The sequence below is a fragment of the Nelusetta ayraudi genome, unplaced genomic scaffold (genome assembly GCF_046127955.1).
Source record: "Nelusetta ayraudi isolate G7.1 ecotype Tasmania unplaced genomic scaffold, CSIRO-AGI_Nayr_v1 ptg000048l, whole genome shotgun sequence".
Classification (NCBI taxonomy): domain Eukaryota; kingdom Metazoa; phylum Chordata; class Actinopteri; order Tetraodontiformes; family Monacanthidae; genus Nelusetta; species Nelusetta ayraudi.
In genome coordinates this window covers 11007298-11028724 of record NW_027466098.1, presented here as the reverse complement: position 1 = coordinate 11028724, position 21427 = coordinate 11007298, and the positions used below count along the sequence as shown (strand labels likewise).

Genomic DNA, 21427 nt, shown 5'->3' with positions numbered 1-21427 from the left:
TTTTCTGTCATTTATGACAATGTTATTAGCAACACACTCACTGGTCTTTCTATTTTTTACATTAGAGGGCAACATATGCTATATTGTTGTTGTACACTGCTTTTCACTCAAGGTTATACAGGAAGAACACTAGAGGGAGCAGTAGCGCAATCATCAGCAGAAATTGGTACTGATGTTTTTTTGGGGGGTGGGGGTGGAATATATAAACAGAACTGTTAATACCATTTGAAAGTTAGTGCTTGGTATATTGTGAAATTAGAAATTCATTATATTTAGTTGATTAAAATTATTTTTGCCATGATAATAAATATTTTTTTATTATTATTATTTTCTCGTGTCACTGTACTGATGGCGAACAAAAAGAAATGCAATTAAATCAAGCTTATTTCTTGTTACTTGGGCTCTTGCTGAAAATGTTTAATAGCTTGTGAGATTTCACAGCCTGCTAACAGTGTGGGTCAGTGAAATCCTTTGTATTCTAGGCCAGAGGACGGCACTATGAGTCAGCTTTCTGCAAGGCTTCATTTTTTCTGTCAGTGCCACCAAAATAGGGAGTAAATACCACTAAAGTCATTTAAATGTGAATGTTTGTGTGACCACATTCATCCCATTTTAGAATCATTTTATCCCAGATTCTAGCAGAGCAGCATTATACAATACAATTCTGCTACCTGTTTAGTTTTTGTAGGTTTTTTTTTTTTTTTTTTGTAGGTTTTAATCTGGTCTTAATGTGTCGACCATAAGTGGTGCCCTCTGTGACATCACAAAGACACATTCTCTGAAAGTGTGTTAGAGGCCACACTCTGAAAAGTATAGTAAGAAGTAAAGCATTGTCACAAAACATTAAAAAAAAATGTTAAAGGGTTTTTTGTTTCTTCACATATTCTGAGACCTATAAAAATAAATAGACTTTGGATTTACGTGATCTTGCTTTTCAGGCCATCTTCTAGGCCTCAACAGCAGGCCTGTGTCATCCACGGCCATTTGAAGAGGCGATGCTGATCTCTGAACGGCAGCTCATGTGTTAACGTCTCCTCCCCTTCCTCCTCCTCCTCCTCTTCCTCCCTGCTGACCAGACGCTGACGAGCTCAGGTGATGGTCCGCCTCCCAAGACCCCTCGTGCTGGACGTCTCTTGAGCGACGCGACTTAATGTGGGGCGGGGTCGTTTGTGATGCGCAACCAGGCGGCAATGTGCGCTCGCCGGCGAAGCCCCAAGTCCGTCTAAACTCCCAATGAGAACAAACAGCCTGCAGGGGGAGACGCGTGGGCTCTGCTTCCTCAGTCACAGGCGCTGGCTGCTGCTTCTGCTGCTTGGACCCAGTGAGTTAGTTACATAAGGCTGGGAAGAGGTGGAACCCTAAGCGGACAAAGCTGACGGGGGGGCTTGCAAGCCTTCGAGTCGTGAGTAGGGCCTTTTCAATTTCCACCTTTAAATCCTTGCATCGGATTTTTTTTTTTTCCGCCCTCCCCACCGCCCCCTCTATCCTCCTTCCGTGCGTTCTTCCTCCCATCAGCATCCTTCCATCCTCGTCACCATGGCGTGGCCGTGCATCACGCGCGCTTGCTGCATCAACCGCTTCTGGACCGAGCTGGACAAAGCGGACATCGCGGTGCCTTTGGTGTTCACCAAATACTCGGATGTGGCCGACGTGCAGCATCTCGCCCACCACCCGCAGCCCAGACAGAAGAGGGCCGCCGGTGCCATAGAAACGCAGCCTCACACCGGCGGCCCGCAGGCCGGCAAGGCACCGCCCGCGACGGGTGCCGCAGCGGGCAAAGATGGCTCTGGCACGTCCGTCATGCGCCAAGACTTCAAGGCGTGGAGAGTGCGCCCGGAGCCCAGCTGCAAACCCCGGGACGAGTACCAGCGGTCGGCCGCCCCGTTCAACACCGAAACCCAGTATCAGAAGGATTACAAGCCGTGGCCTATACCGAAGAAACACGACCATCCCTGGATCCCCAAAGCCAGCCCGACCGCCGCCTCCGGAGGCGCCGCCAAGGTGGAGCACGCGGCGGCGGCGGCGGCGGCGGAGGCCGACAGCGGCGTGGAGAAGAGCGAGATCGAGGAGAAGATGAAGGAGAAGGAGTCGAAGGACGTGATGAACAAGAGCGTCAAGAGGGAAAAGTCGGCGGACAGAGCGGAGAAGACGGAGCCCGAGGCGCCCGCCGCGGGCACGAGCGGCGAGCAGAGGAAAGGCAGAGCGGCCGCGGACGCCGTCAACAGGCAGATCAAGGAGGTTTTGTCCAGCTCCAGCAGCTACAGGTAACAACCGCAACAAACACTCCCGATCCCGAGGGGAGGGAGAAATGTGCTCCCCTGGAAATCATTGCTGTTGTTGTTTGGGGGGGGGGGGTTTTGTTTGTTTTTTTCCCCTGTGAGTTTGGAACTGATCATATTCCTCATTGTACGCAAGATGCAACGAACGCAGCCACATGGCGATAAATCATGAATCTGAAGGGTTATTTGATGATGCCTGCTCTCTCGTTACAGTCTCCTGTGATCACCAAGGAAACTGATCTCGCCACAGATAAAGACTGCGTTATTGATCTCCTGCTTATTTTCCCTAAGAGTGCTACCAAATCAATTTACCGGCCAATGACTGGGCAAAGATAGTAAAAGGTTTTCTAGTGGCTTACCCACTGGAACAAATTTTAACAAGTTAAAACTTATTCTTCTGTTTAAATACTGGTATGTTTCACTGTTGAATTAAATCTATTTTGAAGAAAGAACTAATTAGAAACTAATTTTTAATAATGTAACTTTTAAAATAAATAACATACACTGTGACTTCATTTACAAAACAACATACTTTTTCCACTTTTATTATTCCCATTAGGACTGAGTTCAAGGCATATAAAGACGTGAAGCCGGTGAAGCCAATCAAAGCTCCCTCCCAGTACAAGCCTCCGCTGCAGGAGACCAACCTGGAGACCAGCTACAGTGCCACCTTCAAGGGGGAGCAGGTGAAACCGCACCCTTTTGATAACAAGTCGCTGGAGCGCCGGAGGATACGCAGCCTGTACAATGAGCCCGGCAAGGAGGCTGCCAAGGTGAGTATGGTGCCACCAGCCACCATTTGAAATTCCAATTTGAGCTACTGTCACATCTAAATGGCAAATTGATGGAGATGAAACTAGAGTTCTATTGAGGCAAGGCTAACAAGATATACAGCAAACCTGTGTAAATCTGTCTCCAACGTTCCAGTCCTACTTAATTTTTTAACATGACTTGCAATTGCTGATTTCCGCCCATATCAGACTGGGTCCTGATTCAGTTAGGTGTTTGCATGCCTGTAGTCCATCAGATAGATCCAGGAAGTAGTTAATGCTGTGCCTATGGCGGTGTGTTCACGTGGCCACTCCCTCTCTCGTTCTTGTAGGACGTCTCAGAGGCTGACAGCAGCTCTATTGTAAACCTTCCGTAGAGTCAGGTGTGTTTTTCACTTCCTCTAGCAGGCATGGAGGCTGCCCTCAAGCAGAACCCGAAGCAAACCCTGCATACTGTACACACTCACAACGCCAGAAACACTCTGTATGTCGGGCCTGAGCCGCAATCACACGCTTTCAACACGCGGCTGCCACTTGCAGTCCCGTGACAAGGATGAGCTAAATCTTCACTGTTTGCACCACCCACAGTCCTTTGTGAAGCTTTATACACTGTCCAATCCTTGTATGCAAAAGGGGCTGGATTTTTTTTATTCCAGAAAAATGCACACGTACATATATATAATAACACCTACAAAACAATGAAACAACTGCAACAATGAAGCAAAAAATAAAAAATAATATCCGAAATATTGAAATAGGGCTTTCCTGCTTGGTGCATTGTTTGTGAAAGCTGGATTAGGGTTGTTCAGGCTACATACAAGTGTTGTCAATGCCAATTTCGGTGGGAGGTACTGTAGATCATTTAAGTTATGCTTCTCTATAGATGTTATCCTCAAAGATTCAATGTGTTTATTTCTTTTGCAGCAGAAGTTTTAGATTTGCAACCTCGGATGACTTGCAATGCAATCAACACTAATGCTCTTAAAACAAACCTTACCTGACTTATTTCATACTAAATGGAAAAGGAAAGGAAAGCATATACTTTCACTATGCACCAATCAATGTAATTTATTTGTATGTACCCCCGCAGTTTTACTGCTGTCTGCACCAGCTACTAAATTTTGAGCACTTGGGCACTTATCCAGATATTCCATTTCTTTAAATACTGACCACATACAAGCATCAAACAGATACTTTTTTTTTTTCTTTCACTACAACTTTGACTGGCGATCCTCCACCCACATACCTGCTTCTTAAACATAGATTTTGTCTCATATTTATGGTTGAATGCCAAAAAATATGTTTAAACAGCATATACTATTAACCCATGTTCTTTAATGCCTTGTCAATTTTTTTTTTTTTACATTACTAGGAAATTGCACGAACCACTACTCTGTAAAATGGAAAGCACAAATACACCTTTGTGCTGTTTTTTTTGGTTTGTTTTATTGCCATTGCACTAACCACATAAAACAAAATCACTTGTGTCATACGGTGTCATTTGCCTGTCGTTATTTTATTTAATGGGTCTAAAAGGTACATAATGCACGTCATAGGACCTTAGCAATTGTTATCCACATCTTAAGTATCACAGGCTGTGAAAGAAAATATTTTAACTTTTTTTAAACGTTGGTATTTGATTTAAACAGTTTGATGAGAAGATTGGTTAACGCCTTCATCAGCTATTCTATGTGGAGCCAGTTGGGCTACCAGATTTTCTGCTATAAACTCTTTTCAATCTTTAAGCTGATCTAAGATAATTCTTTTCATATGTATCAGGCTGGGATGTGAGCGGTGACAATCTTCTCATGTAGTGTATATTTCAACAAATAAAATAACATTTCAAATGGATTTCTTTGATCACATTTTTGGTGGCCTTTTTCATTTAAATCAATACAAATGTGTGCGTCTTTTCCTAACTGCTCCTCCTCCAGGTCGACAAACCGGTTTCTCACAGCAAGCCCAAAAAGACACCAACAACTACAACAGGAAAGATGGTGAAAAAATCGAAAGAGAAGCAGCTTGCCACTTCCCAGTCAGCCAAGAAGAAGCCATCTTTGGGTGCCGCGGAGCCAAAACCGGGGACCGTGGTGACGAAAAAGAGCAAAGAGATCAACAATAGACTGGCTGAAGCGAAGCAGTAAAAGCTGATGTTTTCTACACTTCAATGTTTCAAGATAAGATGCTTCTTGACAGCTGAGGGAACTTCCTTTCCTTTGGTTGACTTCTTTGCCTGTTGTTTTTGCTGACCTGTCATATACAGTTCACTGCTGAATGGGAAGCTATGCTGAGCTTTAAGAATGGTGCATAATAATTTCACTCAAACCTTCTGGAGTCTCCCAAATCGCATACTTCTGTACACGTAATATTTTGGGTGCGTTCACACTGAGACAATGCAAAAGCGGAGCGTATGATGTCCAAACTCAAAATGGACCAAGAATTTGACTGTGGAATGGTGGACACTTCTCAGCCTTAAGAAATACCAAACAGGTCATATTATGGGTGTGGTGTGATGGCTTGATTGTACTAGTTAACACTACTACCCGCGAGTTAACTTGGTAATGTGCTAATAGCTATGGCAGCACGACTTTATCAGGCATCAATGTTGTGATGTGCGTTTGCTTTATGTGTATAACAAATTGTCGTCTTGACACAGTGTTTGCAATTTACTATTAAAAAGTAGTGGAGGATGAGTACCGTCACTCTACAGTGTGGGATCTGGAGCAACTCCACCCTGCTGAAATTAGTGCACAACACAATCAACGTCCTGCAATGACGTGTAATGAGGGAAGTATGCGATTTGGAACGCAGCGTACATGTGTGAGTGTGTGCGCGTGTGTAATTGTGTGAACATATGTGATCGTCTTTTGGTGCACAGAACCGCTTTATGTATATTACTGGGCACATATTTTGCACATTATTTCTATGAGTTTGTTCTGCATCAAGTTATATCTAAAAAAAAAAAAAAAAAAAGAGCCATCAGTGCACTTGTGTGAGTATTAAGGGCCTTTTTAACTTTGTCTGAATAGATGGCAATTCAGGACACATTAAAATGATTGTAGAAATTACCAAGGTGACGCTTTTTGTCCATGAAGGTTTTGTGAAAGTCCAAAACCAGTTTCACTAGTTCCAGTGCCTCTGCTGTAGGGTCCTGGTTTTCATTTCATTGTTCTGGGAGATATCTGGTTTCATCAGTTGAACCAAATGAAAGTTGTTGCATGCATACAGGATCCTCTCTTTGGTTGCGTAGCGATATTTCAACACCTATATCGTCACCTGTCACGATTAGCTTGTAAATTAAGCCATTTAAAAAAAAAAAAAAATCGATGTATAGAAGCAAGACCTTTTCAAACATAAATAATGCATGAGTAGAATTAGATTTTGGTCACACTGAGAAACTGAAGTAGATTTAGGAAAATTAAACTCTAGTCTAGTGGCTGTCTAAGCTCTAAAAATAACACACACCAGCAAAATGGTCTCACCCACAAACTTATTTCTTGCAGCATAAATGGAGATTCACTAACTGCAGTTTGTACCATGACTCGGCATTTTGGGGGATTGCACTCCATCCTCTATTCCAAGCAGTGACGTAGGAATTAATTATGAAATAAAACTAACACGCTACCGGCCTGAAAAGAGGAGAAGTAGTTGTATAAATCACTGAGTTCTCGTCTGAATGCGTTGATTACTCCAGGTGTTAATCGGACAAAGAATGGGCCAGGACTTTAAAAAAAAAAAAAATGCTGCTGTCCAATACATGTGCAAATCACATACGATTGTGAGTGTTTTTTTTATTCTTTTGTTGTTGTTGTTGTTGTTTTTTTAACCGAGATGGCACGACAGCCTTCAGTCTCTGGTTGGCATGCTCAGCTGCCAATGGTGATGCTCTTTGCAGCTAACATGGCTGCCATGTGTGCGAGGGCCGAGCGGAGCAACACCCACCACGTGTCTGCTCCCATTTTAGCTCCCGTGCGTGCGCGAATGAATGATTCTTCAATGTGTGCGTGCGTGCTGTCCAGCCTCTCCAGCCTGCTGCCTGATAGCATAAATTCTAACTCAGCCCCACCAGACGTGCTTCTATGCAGTCCAACACCCTGGTGCTATATATCTCATGTGGTTTGGAGCGTGTGCGGTGTCAGGCCAGCGTGAGCGTGGCAGTGTCATACAGCCGCAGACATGTTGTGACTTTGTGCTTGTATTCTCAGCTTGCTCCGAAAGATCTCTGATTAAACGATGATGCAGAAAAATGTGGTGTGGTGTATTGACTTACTTATTTTGCATAAAAACTATTTTTGTTTGCTCGTACAAAACCATTTTCAAAACTAAATGTGTACAGGTTTATTAAACTTTATGTGGTAGGTTTATGTTAACAGCAACATTTTAAGATCAAAGATAAGATTTGTGGTACATTTACCAAAAGCTAAAAGCTTAAACTTCAAACATCCTTCAAATCATCCACTCAGCTTTTGGAGGATAGGTGTTATTTTCCTGTGAATCAGTCATCCCGACATAAAACTCCATGAATAATTCAGTTGTCGGGGTTTTGTATGTTTGCAGAGCAGCATGAAATATTGAGCAATGAGTCAGGGATGGCACGAGAGCAGCTAAAGTCCCCTTGCTTCTTTCAGACGAGTCTGTCTGGCGACTGTCTCATTTCATTATTTCGTGTTGAAAGGATAAAATGGAGACTTTGAAGCATTAAACAAAACATCAATAGACAACCTTAGCTCATTGACCATTACCCACAGAATGACAAAGATTGGGCAAAATAAGCTATCAAAGGCTGTAACAATTCAACCAAGCTTCTACTATTTATTTTTTATTTTGTCATGTGAAAACATGTGAGAAGTAGGAACTAAAATGTGTTTTACTACCACAAGCTTAAGGTTTTTCTTAAGGGCAACATTTTTTGACACACTATGGTTCTTTTCCTATTTCAATTTTTAGAACAGGCCTGAATCTTTTTGAATACTACTAAATACTACAATATGTTGACATTGTTGAACCAAACCGAAAGCACTTTAATTGTGCTACTTTTTCTCTAAGCTTATAGTGAGTTTTGATATGAAGAGAATGTGGGAAGACGCTACAATTTCCCTGCATACAGTGTAAAAGAAAATTCGTCCTTTTTTTCATCATTGCAAGACTCCGACACGGTCGTAGGCGGTGCACTCTGTCTCATTTCTTTGGGGCCGTAGAAGAAGAAGAAGAAGAAGAAGATGAAGAAGAATGACTTCCGCTTTGGGCGTCCCGTTGACCGGAAATAAACAAAGTCAGACAAGCTCAAAGGAGGGAAGAAATCAAGAGCGGCAACGTCAACAACTGCTGCCATTAATACATGTAAGAAGCTTTTAAAACTTCCAATCCATCGTAGGAATCTGGAACATTTGTGAGTGTTTGTTCATTCACCATTACCTGCGAAGTCTTTTTGAGGTACATAAAATTAGCGGGTAGTTTTAACTGAAGTGCGACACAGGACAAGCGTCTGACAGGGAATTGGCGGTTGCTGAACCGTTTGCGAAATTAAACATAATTATAAGATTAAACTTTATCAGATCGACACTATTATACAAATGCACGTAAAGATGCTCGCTTCGGAAATAATAATAAAAACATCTTGTTTACCATCCCAAAACAACATTTTACTTAATCGCAGATCTTAAGCTTTGATAATCTGCTAACCGTAGCTAACGACCGTGACAGACGTTTTCTTAGCGACTAAATGCTTTTATCCGACTCCCACTTATCTCGATTTTTGTGTGCAACGGTAAAACAAACTCCTCAGCTTGATGACAGTTGTGTCTTTCCTCTCTCTGTCGAGGCTGTTTGTGCGCGCAGCTGCCGCCGACGAGCACAGACTCACTCGCCGCCATCATGATGGCAACAAAAAGACTAGACAATTTCGAGGTGGTGTGTGAGTGGGATTCGTGCGGCTTCACGGGCCACAACATGGTGGAGCTGAGCGATCACATGTCGCTGCACTTGATGGACTACGTGGGAGACAACGATGCCTTGGAAGAGCTGGGTGAGTGACGAGGAGGACAGCAAGCATTCGCCAAAACGAATGACTGAAGTTAGAGAACAGTACATGAAGTGAGTCCACGGGAGAACCCGGCAGCAGTGTGACCGCTGCTCTGTGTCCCTCGTAATGCTAACCTCACCATCCCAGGTTACCATATTGTGTAACAACGTGTTCCTCAAATCCGCCTGTGAAGTTATGACGTTCTGGAAATTGTCCCTTTGTGATGTCACCTTGTTTTCATCCCCTTCCAAACGTGTGGAATGTCCATCAGCCACAGCAGGAAAACTAAACTGAGCGTTTTTGTGGGAAGCTGTAAACACAGGGTTAAATCTGCCGTTTTCTGAAGATCAATATAGTCAACATTAAAGTGTTTTGATGGTACATACAGTAAGTCTACACCACTGCCAAGAGTCTGTAAATGGAAATTAAGATGTGAAGGCAGTTTTAATATGGGAACTTTTCCTGTGGCACACAAAGATCTGATCTGATCTGTACATTTTAAGTTCTAGATGTGTGAGCGTCTTTGTTTTGAAACTTCTGTCCGCTAAAATGAAAAATTGTATTGGATTCATAACCTGTGAATGACATTCAGCTGTTAACCGATGATTTCATAGAGTTGGAGCCTCTTCCTCTATTTTACTTTTATCTGCGACATGCAAAAGATGTTTTGGATTTACAGTTACAGCTATACAGTTTTGTATGTTAATTGGATTAAACTTTTGTTTTATAACACATCACACACACACACACACACACACACACACACACACACTTACATTTAGTTTTTTTTTTCTGTTGCTATACAACTTACTGCTTTAAAGTTCACAGCCACTAATCAATTTCATTGCATGTTAAGAGAGGCCAACATTGTGTTCTAAGTGTTCTTACAGCGCTGTCAATTCACCCTTGTTTTCTTTTTGCAGACGAATACGCTTGTCTCTGGAATGAATGCGAGTTCATTTCCATGGGCAGCCTGGAGGAGCTGGAGGTCCACGCCTACTTCCACAACTACCACAGCAAGCTCAAGTTCGTCGGCTCCCAGGTGCTCAGGTCTCGTCCCGACCTGCCCGTCTGCGGCCAGGTGGTGCACAGCGGCAACCTGCATCCGGAGGGCTCGGAGGGATCCGTGTGTCAGTGGGAGAACTGCGATGTAGGTGCTTTGTCCTCGTCTGGCTCGCAACGCGGCGGCTCGCGATGTGAAAGTGACCTTCAGTTGTCCTCCCGCAGTGCACGTTTAACAATCCAGAGTGGTTCTACCGACACGTCGACAATCACGTCGAAAGCGCCGAGCCGCAGTCTCTGGCCCAGCAGCAGCAGCAGGCTCTCTTCTGCCAGTGGGCGGGTACGACCTCGATGCCGGTCTCATTTGCAGCTCCCCCCTCCTGTCGCTTTCATTAAACGTCCTTTGCGTCCGTGCCGCAGGCTGCGACGCTTTCTTCAAGATCAGGTACCGTCTGAGGGAGCACATGCGGAGCCACACTCAGGAGAAGCTGGTGGCCTGTCCCACCTGCGGCAGCATGTTCTCCAGCAACACTAAGCTGTTCGACCACCTGCACCGGCAGGCCGAGCCAAATGGTAAGACGGACAAACTGGTCTTTTGTTCTCAGCAGTTTTTTTTTAATTTTTTTTTTTAATAAAAGTCTGACGTTTGCTTATTTTTTTTCCATCCAGAGTCCCTTGTGTGCGAACATTGTGGAAAAGCTTTTTCCAATGAGAGGCTTTTGAGAGATCACGTTCGTCAGCACGGTAATGCTTTTCTAAGTCAGTCTCTCATATGTACATCGATTAACTTTGCTCTAGCTGCGTTTCCATTCCCCCTGGAATTGTGCAAAACCTAAATAGCGCTATAAAAAACTGTTAATGGAAACACCTAAACTTCGAACAACCTCTCACATATGGCTAAACGGTTTTGACGCTCTCACGAGGTGGTTTTTCAGACGTATTGATGTAGAGGTATATTGCAAAAGTGTCATGGAAACATTTTTTTTTTTCGCATTTACACGTCACCTGACGTGACATACGGGGGTCATGTGACCAGTTCACTTCGAGTGGCGAGTTGTGTTTGGATGGAGGAGGAGACGGAATATTTTTTACAAGTACAACAACAACAACATCGAAATGCAGATTTATACAAGGAATTAGAAAGTGGTGGGTAGTGGTAGTGCATTATGGCTTATGCTCTTCACACCATTCAATGGAAACACCTGCAAATCGCAATAGAACGTTGTCGAAATTTTAGAAATATCGCTTTTATTTTGTGAAAAACTGGAATAGAAAGGCAGCTACTGTCCCACAGTTGTGGGATTAGTGTGCATACACAGTACAAAAAAAAAGGCTGTCATAAGCATTTTGCGCAGCGAATCGCTCGAGTTCCAAATGTCCTGATGAGTCTCCCGCCGTGATTTGATGAGTCGTACTTTTGTGTGCTGTGATCTTTCAGTAAATCAAGTCAAGTGTCCCTTCTGTGACATGTCCTGCACGACGCTGGCAGCCCTGAAAATCCACATCAGGTTCCGCCACTGTGATGAGCGACCTTTCCCATGTGACTTCTGCGACAAGAGGTAGACCTGGAGTCTGGCACAACAAACAAATACTGAAAAAAAAACTGTAGATCTCCAGCAAACAACATATGATTTTTCTAACTGCGGAGAGGTTAGGACCTGTGGTGACATCACAAAGAGCTGATTCAGAACACACCCTGAAAACTGAACCAAGCAACAACAACAACAACAAAAAAAAAGTACACTGACAAGCTGACAACACATATTGGATATTAGAAAAGTTAGCAATGAATACCCATTTCAATATGGGTATTTAAAGTCATTTGTATTTAATGATCAGGCTCCTTCTCTTCTCTCTTTTCTCCTCCTAATAGGTTTAAGAACCAGCGCGACCTGCAGAAGCACACGGAGGTTCACAATGAGGGCACCGTGTATCACTGCACGGTGGAGGGTTGTGATTATTCTTGTCATACATACCCGACCATGAGCTACCACTTCAAAAGAGTGCACGAGGTTTGTCAGCACAAAATGTTGGAAGCGTTTTAATAGTAACAATAATAATAATAATAATAATAATAATAATAATAATAATAATGATAATGTTTGTCTATTTGTCATAGTCTATTGTATATATATTATGTATTGTTTCCATGTTTTTAAACATCTGCCGTAGAATGGATTCATAATTAGCATTTATGCTTTTGCTGACATGGCGGTTAATGAGCATTGTCCTAATCAAATACATAAATAATAATAACAATACTTTCAGGTCGAGGGGATGTCCAAATATAAGTGTCACATCTGTGACAAGGTCTACTCCTGGTGCAACACGCTCACTCTTCACCTTCGAAAGAAACACGAGCTCAAGTGGCCATCCGGACATTCTCGCTTCAGGTGTGGTGGCCAAAAATGATGATATTTTTCGTTTTGTATTTTTAAACAAGACTCAACGTTTAACGAGGACTTTGTTCCCCCGCAGGTACAAGAAGGACGTGGACGGCTTCCTCAAGGTGAACATGGTGCGCTTCGAGACGGTGGAAGTGACCCAGGAGATCATGAAGAACATGGCCAAGAAGCCGCAGGCGGTTCGGAAGAGTCAGAGGACCAGCAGCCGCATCAGGAAGCCTGCGGCGGGCGTGGCGGCGACAGCTGCGGCGCCGGAGAGCAGTCCCAGCTCCCCTGCGGGCTCTTCCTCGCCCTCCTCCTCCTCCTCCGCCTCCTCCTACTCCTCGGAGCTGTCCGGAGGCGAGGACGCCTCGTCTGTGCCCAGCCCCAGAGGCAGCGACTCCCCTGTGTACTGCGTCATGAGCAGCGTCCCTCACATCGAGGAGGAGGAGGAGGAGGGGGAGGAGGGGGAAGAAGAGGAGGATGCGAGGGAGGAAGAGGAGGAGGAGGAGGAAGGCATTTCTGGTGCCGTTCAGGCCCTGACGGCGGTGGCCAGGGGTCTGGGCATGGACGTGGTGTGACTGAACCCAGAGGCCCGGCGTGGATTCTCTCTCGCAGCCTGAATGCACTTTCTTCCTCGGAGCAGGTGGAAGCCACATCCTGCTGTCAGTGACTGAAGTTTCCATTTGAAGCTCTCTCTCTCTAACAATATGCTGGATTTCCAGGATGGAGACCCGCCCATCTCCGCTGCACTAAAGCTTTGCAATCTGTCACGTTTATAAGGTTATGTATTTAAAAATCACAGCATGGTGCTCCTGCTAATGTCTGTGACTGTGCGGAAAGCACACAACAACGTCTTTGTTTTATCAACTCGTCTCTTTTTTCTCCCCGCTAGATGTATTTGTCGGAGAAAGACTTTCGAAAGCCATTATTTTTTTAAATTGCTTAAACACGTTGCTGTTTATTGTTCCAGATTTTTCAAATACATTTTTGATACAGAACAAACCTGTCTGGTTAAATGTGTTGATTCCATTGTGTGTGGCTGTGGTGCACCAACACATCTTATTACTTTACTGGTTCTATTTGATTTTAATAGAAAAACAGATTATTTGCATGTCACTTTTCAGACCAGAAATAGGTTAATTTGTTTGCCAGTTAGATTTTTTTTTTTTAATCAGAAATAAACCAACCAATAGGAACGATTGCATTGAGAAAAAGTATGAACAGTGAAACATATAAAAAAAAGCAAAGTAAGTCAACACAGCATTAAATCAGTGTCCAGGGTCCATTTAAAAAGTGCAGCAGGTGCAGAGCTCCCACTGCCTGGGGAAAGACTAACCGGGCGTAATGCTTCTTGTTTTGCCTGAAAATTTCAAGTCAATAATGCCCCAGCATTCTGGATTCCTCCCACATAGCTTTTCGCTCACTGATTTGCAAAATTATTTATGTAATAAGTGACAATTTGCCAAAGTATTACATGCACTGGAGAACGCAACTGCAAATTTAGCACCGCTATTATATTTAAGGGGCTCCTTTTATTGCGAGCGCACGTTGGAAGATTTCAGCACATCTTTTATTTAACCAATTCCTTTTCCCATTGATGCAGTAACCGTTCATTGTCTTAAGCTTAACATTGGGGGGGGTTTATGGCAGTGTGCTGGTGGCCAGTGAGTCCCGTCCACCTCAGGAATCCTGCGCATCAGGGCGTCGCCTCCTCAGAACCGCTGATGCGCAGCGTAGCGCAGCGCGGACCTCTTGCTAAGTGCTCGTCCAGATTATTCACCAGATCTTATCTGCCGCTCTGGTTTCTCCTGCGACCTACCGGGACGGGGGCCAGAGGTAGAGCGGTGCCAGGAAGCTGGCCTGAGGAAGCTGATGTGTGCAGAAGCTGTGCTGTAGAAACTGCTGCTGCTGCTGCTGCTGCTGCTGCTGCTGCTGCTGCCTCGCAAATGACGGGAAATAAAGAGGCGGAGCACGGAAAGCGTTCAAATCCTCCCCGGGCCTGCCGGCTGAATGAAGCCACCAGGTTTTGGAACAGTCGGTGAAGACGCGAGCGTCCCACGCCGATTCTAACGACGTCCTGCCGGGCTGCAGCTCGGAGGTGAAGCCCCAGGGAGTCGTGCGGGTCACATGACCTCTGCTCCTAATCAAGCCTGGGGCAAATGGAAGGGCTGCTGCTGCTGCTGCTGCTGCTGCTGCTGCGTGGGAGGATGGAGTCAGGACGGAACCAAAGTGGTCGCCCGCAGTATCTGGTTTCGCCCTTTTCACCGCGCTGAAGCCGCTGCCGCTGCCGTGGTCGTCGCACGGCCTCTTCCTGCCGACGGCTCGGTGCCTCGGCCGCTCGCTCAGAGGTGAAGCCTTCGCCGCGTCGGTTGGCTCGGCGTTGTTTCTCTCACCGAGTCGCCCTTCATGCTTCTCTGGGTCAAGTTTGTTCCACTTGATCGCCCGGCCGTGGCGAGGCGAGGGAGCGTAAAGGCCAGTGGGACAGGTTCTGAAGTGTTCAGCTCCACAAAAATGATCTAAAGATAGTAAAATATATATTTTAATATAGATGAACCCTGTCCAAATCCTGTTAGATCAGTGTTTCTCAACCATTTTTGAGCCATGTCCCATTTTTTTTTACATTGAAAAAAAAATCCCATGGCACAACACCAACCAAGAATTTTATGATTTATGTATTGTATATTTACAGTGGGGCAAAAAAAAAAAAAAGTATTTGGCAGCCACAGATTCTGCAAGTTGTCCCACTTAAAAAGATGAGAGAGGTCTGCAATGCTCATCATAGGTACACTTCAACTGTGAGAGACAGAATGTGAAAAAAATATATATCAGGAAATCACATTATTTAATTTTCAAAGAATGTATTTGTATAATGGTACAGAAAATAAGTATTGGATCAATAACAAAAGTTCACCTCAAGTGGGACAACTTCCAGAATTGGTGGCTGCCAAATACTTTTTTGCCCCACTGTGTATATTTATATATCACGATGTAATTAAAATGACACTTTTTAGCCTAATGATGACTACATAGTATCTTAATTTATTTACACCTGTTTAGATGCACACCAATCTGATATCCTGGGAGGAATTGAGGGAGGAAAATAGGCTCACTTTCCTTTTAAAGCACAGTCACTCCACAATGTTGTAGTTTTTGGGGGTTTTTTTTAGGCCAATTCAGTGAAATTGGTGAATTTTCCTCAGCTCACCTGACATCATCTCATGGTACACTCATGTACCACAGCACAGTGGTTGAAAAACACTGTATTAGATCAATCAAACAACCCATCCTGGTAGATGTAAACAGTTGTAATGATAAACCAAACGGGCAGGGATGAAATGAAGGACTCAGTGGGTTGTTTTTGAGTTTCCTTCACACTGTGAAGTCACCCTGAACTCACTCTGAGTGGGAAGTCTGTGGGAGGGCCGCTCTAAATCTTCAGCTGCACCAGAGTCAGGATGCTCAGCTGTCGCTTCTTCGCAGAGGCTGTCGGGCTTCTGCTGCAACCTCTGTTTAACAAAAAGAAAAAAAAAGAAAAAGATTGTAAACAGCTCTCTGAGTCACTCTCAGAGTCAAAGGTGCCCGTTGAAATCAAGCATTCAATCAGTCACTGAACACCGTTTTCACGCACTGCCGTGCCCTTTTCACAGCCAGCGGCTTTGGCTCGTGCACCCACCCGGCACCGCTCGTGGTGGTAGATCTTCCACGCAATGCAGACATGCAGAGCCGCCCATCTCCCTCGAGTCTGCTAAAAGAAAGGGAAGAGTAGTTTCACATGTCATTTCATTTATTGATCAACCTTTTTGTGCTGGATTTAATCAGAGTCCCATTGTATTAATATTTTTCATTCTTCTGTGCGGCTTTGGATGATCCATTGACTTAAATGCATCTATGCGTCAAAAATATACTTCAAAAAGTAGCATGTTTCTATCCTTTAAAAAAAAAAAAAAATAAATAAAATATATATATATATATATATATATATATATATATATATATATATATATATATATATATATATATATATATGTGTGTGTGTATATATATCAAATAAATAAATAAATAAATAAATAAACAGCACTGTATCAATGCTAGAAGCACTTGTAAAATGCACTTTGCACAATATGGTAGCTTTAGTTTTGTGAATGTTGCAGAGATAAATGCGGCAACACCCACTACGTTTACATGACACTCGAGTAAACAGAAATATTGCCTCAGTCCGACTATGATCGGACAACTCGCGTGCATTTAAACGCGTTAGTCCGACGACGAGACACCCAGATAACGCGTTTGCAATTCGAATTTCTCCGCCACGTAACGCATTAATCGGAGTACAACTGGACAATGCGTGTCCGCATGCGCCACACCACCGAGTTAGCGCGTGCCCCCGGAACAAACACATGCACAGACACGAGCTCCTTGAACGCGTGGCGCCACTGCGAGTTTGTGAGTAACTGAGGACACAACCGAGGACCTTTTTTTTTTTTTTTTTTTTTGAAGGTAATTTGTGTTCTCCAAAAAAAAAAAAAGTTTGCAACGACACGCTGCTCTGTCCAACTCGCCTGTTCATACAGAACTATGGCGTTTCTCACCTGGTGTGGAATTGGGGCTCGTAGTTGCTTCCTGGAGGCTCTAAACAGTTTTTGCAAATGCACAAAGTTTCTCAAATTATCTGCGCGTTATTCGGAAATGTGTTCAAGCCCTTCACTGAACAGGCACTCGAGAGACCTTGTGCAGTGTGAATGGTGCTGTTTGTTTGGCTGACTGCCGGGGAACACTGACAATTTCCAAACACTTACAGGATAAGTAAAACCACTTAGAAATACGTCTGCTGTGGGTATAGATTTCTCCCACCCAAATGTACTACAATCGATGGATTTTAGGGCATCGGGTCTAACAAGGTTTAAAAGTCTCATTTCTATTTCACTCACAGTCAACGAGGCCGTTTTCTGGGTCGATCTTTGAGAGGCAGCCGCAGGAGCAAACCACGGCCTTGATGCTCCCTGAGGAAGTTTTCCATAGAATTGAAGCAATATGTGGAGAAAATGACACAATTTTCATCTTGAGCAATAGTAATCTGGCCATAATAATGTTGTTTGGAATACATACACATTATAATGGATTATAGAGGGATTCCTTTTTCAAATGCTTATGGAAAGTGACACGGCTCCTTACGTTATGGTCCTGGGTTCTCGTTGAAACAGGCAGGATGGCGAAGGACTGTTGCGGGATGGGAGTGGAGGCATGCTGGTGCTGATGCATGTGACAATACGGATGGAGCAAACTGTAAAGAGATGAAGAGACGGTCGTTATTCTGGCCCAGTTGGCTCACTTGAGACTTTTTTTTCTTTCTATTGCAATGTTTCTGGCATCGATAAAAAAAAACCTTTCAATTTCACCTCGAGCTGTTGAACTTTTGTTCTTTATACGTAAATTGAAAATTGAACATAAGTTGCGTTCAGGTTTTTCTGCTCTTAATGCAACACACACGTTTGTATTGGTATCATATTGGCATTGGCAACACCACCTTTGGTTTTACTCACTATTACAATGGAAAGAAAATCATTAGTTTTCCTTTGCGTCGCAGCCGAGAGGAGACGGCACAGCAGCGTCTGTTTCGCATTATACCTGAACAGACTGCGGAAAAATGATCCAATCAATCTTTTAAAGAGAAATTGGCCTTGCAAACAAGCTAATGGCGGTATCTCGTTAGATTGTGTTCCAGGCTGTAATCCAATTGTGGCATTCAGTGGCCAATCCATTTAGTTGATTTAGGATCTGTTCCGCTCCAAGGACACATGATTAGCGATGCTGTTAGCAAACTGGGAGCACTGTGATTGGCTGTGTAACCGCGGTCCATGCAACTCTGAGCGCAGTGAATAAAATACCAGAGGCCTGAATGGAAAAATGCTACCTCGAGGTTTTTCTCTGCAAAATCTTGGGCAACGCAGAAATTGCTTTAAATTCTGGTTAAAGAAAACAAATGTGTTAAAATATTAGGATTGTATCCTGGTAATGTTTGAATTTTTAGATTTTTTTTTTTGTTTGTTTTAAAGAATTTATTATCTTCATTTTTGATGATCCTTGCAGCAGAAAGTCATTTTCCAGTCAACGTTCTTACAATACAATCTGTTTTTCTTCTTTGCCATATGCCAGCCAGGATACATGGGCTCCAGCAGAACCCAGTGACCCTAAGCGGGGGAATAAATGGATGGATGGATGCTCTTAGAAAATGTTTTTTACTCTCATATGTCAAATACTAAAATAATCCAAATTCACCATGATACGTGTCTATTGAAATCCCTCTCAGTTCCCAGACACAATTTCCCTCCCACAACATGCTACACATTAATTCTCCTCCTGGAGCTGGGAGTGTTTGAGGACACCTCTCCGTGTGTCCACAGCCACTCTTCCAACCCGCCTGAATCCTTCTCTCTCTAGGTCACAGCAATCCAATTGGCCAATCCCTATTTTCTCATAAAGACACGATTAGGAGGAGATTAGACATCCTTTACCTTCTCTAAATTTGTCTGTCAGCGTTTCACAGAAATCCTTTAATCTGATGAAGGATGTGGTTGTTAGCGGCACAGACGGAGTGAATTAGGCAGCGAGACGGCTCGCCGCGTCACCCAGGAAAGACGAGCGGCGGCTTTCTGAAGTTCTAAACTTCTGATGTGCTGATGCACTTTGTAATGAATCGCAATGAAGCCATACTAAGAAAGCATGTGTACATTGTTTTGAGAAAAGACAGCAATTCACTGTTTCTGAAATGGAATTATTAAATTGATGTCAGCCACTAGTTACTTTTTTCTCCATTTTCCTACATCCTGGAGCCTCCACTGTCAGGTATAATCTGGTGGATGGCCACAACAACTCTATATTTGCATTTGCACCAAAAGTTTCCCATGCTCCGAAAACTTTGTTGGGAAAAAAAAAACCAACAACCAAAACTATAAAAAAAACAACACGGAAAAAACCCAACAACAACAGAAAGAAAAATACAATTAACAAGGAAAACATGATGTAGTACGATTTCTCATTTTGTATCCGTGCCACCTACCTTGTCTGATGAAGTCACCCGATTGCAAAATACTGCTTCTCAAAGGTTATCTCCCAATGAACGGCATCTATTTCTTGCAGCCCGTTGTGTTATCCCATGCAGCCTCGCCGTCCACCCGGGGTATCTGAGCTGATCCATTCACCTAGCGGGAGTCTGACTCCTCCGTGCACACTGGAGACATGCAGCGGCTCCAGCGGGGACCGCGCCTCTGTGAGGTCTGCTGTCAGCTGCCCGCTGGCTCGGCTCAATTATTCAGTGTTACTTACCTGCAGCAGGAAAGACCATTAACTGCCACGAGTGGCTTTAACTAATCCCATTAACCTCTGATTCACTTAAGGGAAAGCAGGATAAATGGCAGCAGGAGGGGTTTTCACACAGCTGCAGCACAATCTAGAAAATAAGTAAAAAAAAAAAAAAAAAAAAAACTATAGTAAGGATCTATTGTTTGGACTAAAATTGATTTTTCCATAGAAATGCATTGTGGCAGATCGCCTTATAAGTGTGAGGGGGTGGGGGGGTGGGGGGGTTGCCTTCAAAACATGCAAAATGAACTCGAAAACAGCCAATAGTGGTTGTTTTATTTTTGTATTTATACAAAAAAAAGTCACCAGATACAGTTCACTCTCACATCTGGTTGTGAATGTTGCATGCTCGTTTTATTGTTTTAAAGGCAACACACGTTTGTGTTGTTCTCCTCACTGTTCTGGAGCTCTACACAAAACTCAATGGGCAACAGGTGAATTCACCTATTGCCTCCAAACGGGACATCTTCAAACACCACCGTTATTTTTGTTTGAATGTAGTGATGGATCCATTGATGAGCATCGTCCTCTCTGTGGATCCTAGCAGACAAATTAAGCTTCGCTCAGCTCGGATCCCATTAAGCAGGACGTAAGATTGTGTTTGGACGAGGCTTTTGGGATGACCTGCTGCTCTTTGGCTAATTCTATTCGCACTAAATCATCCAAATCCAGTTAGTGTGGGCAGGGTGAGCCCAGCTGTCTTGCCAAGGAGTAGCGCTCACCTGGTCCAACCCGTTCACACACCTACACTCTCCTCAGTGACTCGACTCGCCACCTACCCGGGTTACTCTGAGCACTCAGACAGACCTAGATTACTTGTTAACTAATAGCATTATCTTTAACAATGAGTGGATGGAATTCTGGATTAGACCGATTCCAGAAATTCTGCAAATAAACAGAGGCCATCTGGAAAGTGTGTTCATTATTAGGTTTGTCCACTGGAGGGCGCTTGTTAGCCACAAAACAGCCACAGGCCCACGTCGTTAACGTCGGGCTGAACCAGAATAGATAGATAGATAGACAGATAGATAGATAGACAGATAGATAGATAGATAGATAGACGGAAACGGAAATTCAACTCGTGACAACAAAACAGTTAATGATTTGCTGTCTACAGGTTACAGGTTTTCATTTATTTATTTATTTTAGAACTGGAAAAAATGGTATCGCTGGTTTAGTAACAGAAATAGTAATAGGTCTGGTTAAAAGATATGCCGAAAAACAACAAGAACGATTTTCCCGAACGAACGTCCGCGCATCGTGTTGTAGGTTGAAATGACCGGATGTTGTGTACGTTTGATTTCCTGTTTAGTGTTTCCGGACTACCGTGAGTGGTTGCGGGAAACTAAGAGGAAAAGTGCGAAATGAAATGGACTTCAGTCATTTAAATAGAAACTACCTCGAATCCTATTGATGTCGACTTGCTCTGTTTCCCCCAGCAAATATGGGGCCCATGTAGTTCGAAGTCTCTTATTGAACTTAATACACATACCAGTCTATTGTCCCCTCTTCATAAAATTTACTCTGATGTAATTCTACAGGTAAAATGGAACTGAAATGTCAAGAAATATCTGTTCTTGTTCTACACATACAAAAACAACAACAACT

At 43.6% G+C, this 21427-nt stretch overlaps 2 protein-coding genes and 1 long non-coding RNA gene across 7 annotated transcripts; 2 read left to right on the top strand and 1 right to left on the bottom strand.

The window, feature by feature from the left end:
• Nucleotides 1–542: 542 nt before the first annotated feature.
• Nucleotides 543–7296, top strand: map6b (microtubule-associated protein 6b). 2 transcript variants are annotated; one of them, XM_076036291.1, is made up of 4 exons: nucleotides 543–2264; nucleotides 2839–3052; nucleotides 3382–3432; nucleotides 4984–5119. In XM_076036291.1, the coding sequence occupies exons 1-3, from the start codon at nucleotides 1537–1539 to the stop codon at nucleotides 3424–3426; spliced, it is 987 nt and encodes a 328-aa protein (XP_075892406.1). In that variant the 5' UTR covers nucleotides 543–1536; the 3' UTR covers nucleotides 3427–3432; nucleotides 4984–5119. The 2 variants fall into 2 exon arrangements, with proteins under 2 accessions (XP_075892406.1, XP_075892405.1); XM_076036290.1 differs by lacking the exon at nucleotides 3382–3432 and having other exon boundaries at nucleotides 4984–7296.
• Nucleotides 7297–8261: 965 nt separating this feature from the next.
• On the top strand, nucleotides 8262–13462 carry LOC142895341 (histone H4 transcription factor). 3 transcript variants are annotated; one of them, XM_076036286.1, is made up of 10 exons: nucleotides 8262–8389; nucleotides 8871–9074; nucleotides 9995–10221; nucleotides 10299–10413; nucleotides 10494–10646; nucleotides 10743–10817; nucleotides 11512–11632; nucleotides 11947–12085; nucleotides 12342–12466; nucleotides 12552–13462. In XM_076036286.1, exons 2-10 carry the CDS (start codon nucleotides 8924–8926, stop codon nucleotides 13036–13038), a joined length of 1593 nt encoding a protein of 530 aa, XP_075892401.1. In that variant the 5' UTR covers nucleotides 8262–8389; nucleotides 8871–8923; the 3' UTR covers nucleotides 13039–13462. The 3 variants fall into 3 exon arrangements, with proteins under 3 accessions (XP_075892401.1, XP_075892400.1, XP_075892403.1); XM_076036285.1 differs by having other exon boundaries at nucleotides 8302–8389; nucleotides 8888–9074; XM_076036288.1 differs by lacking the exon at nucleotides 8262–8389 and adding an exon at nucleotides 8458–8482.
• A 1376-nt stretch (nucleotides 13463–14838) lies between these two features.
• LOC142895340 (uncharacterized) lies at nucleotides 14839–17747 on the bottom strand. 2 transcript variants are annotated; one of them, XR_012928204.1, is made up of 5 exons: nucleotides 17633–17747; nucleotides 17389–17460; nucleotides 16134–16202; nucleotides 15858–15966; nucleotides 14839–14976 (listed from the first exon to the last, which is right to left on the bottom strand). It is a non-coding gene; the product is annotated as an uncharacterized LOC142895340 (long non-coding RNA). The 2 variants fall into 2 exon arrangements; XR_012928203.1 differs by lacking the exon at nucleotides 17633–17747 and having other exon boundaries at nucleotides 17389–17522.
• Between the last annotated feature and the right edge of the window lie 3680 nt (nucleotides 17748–21427).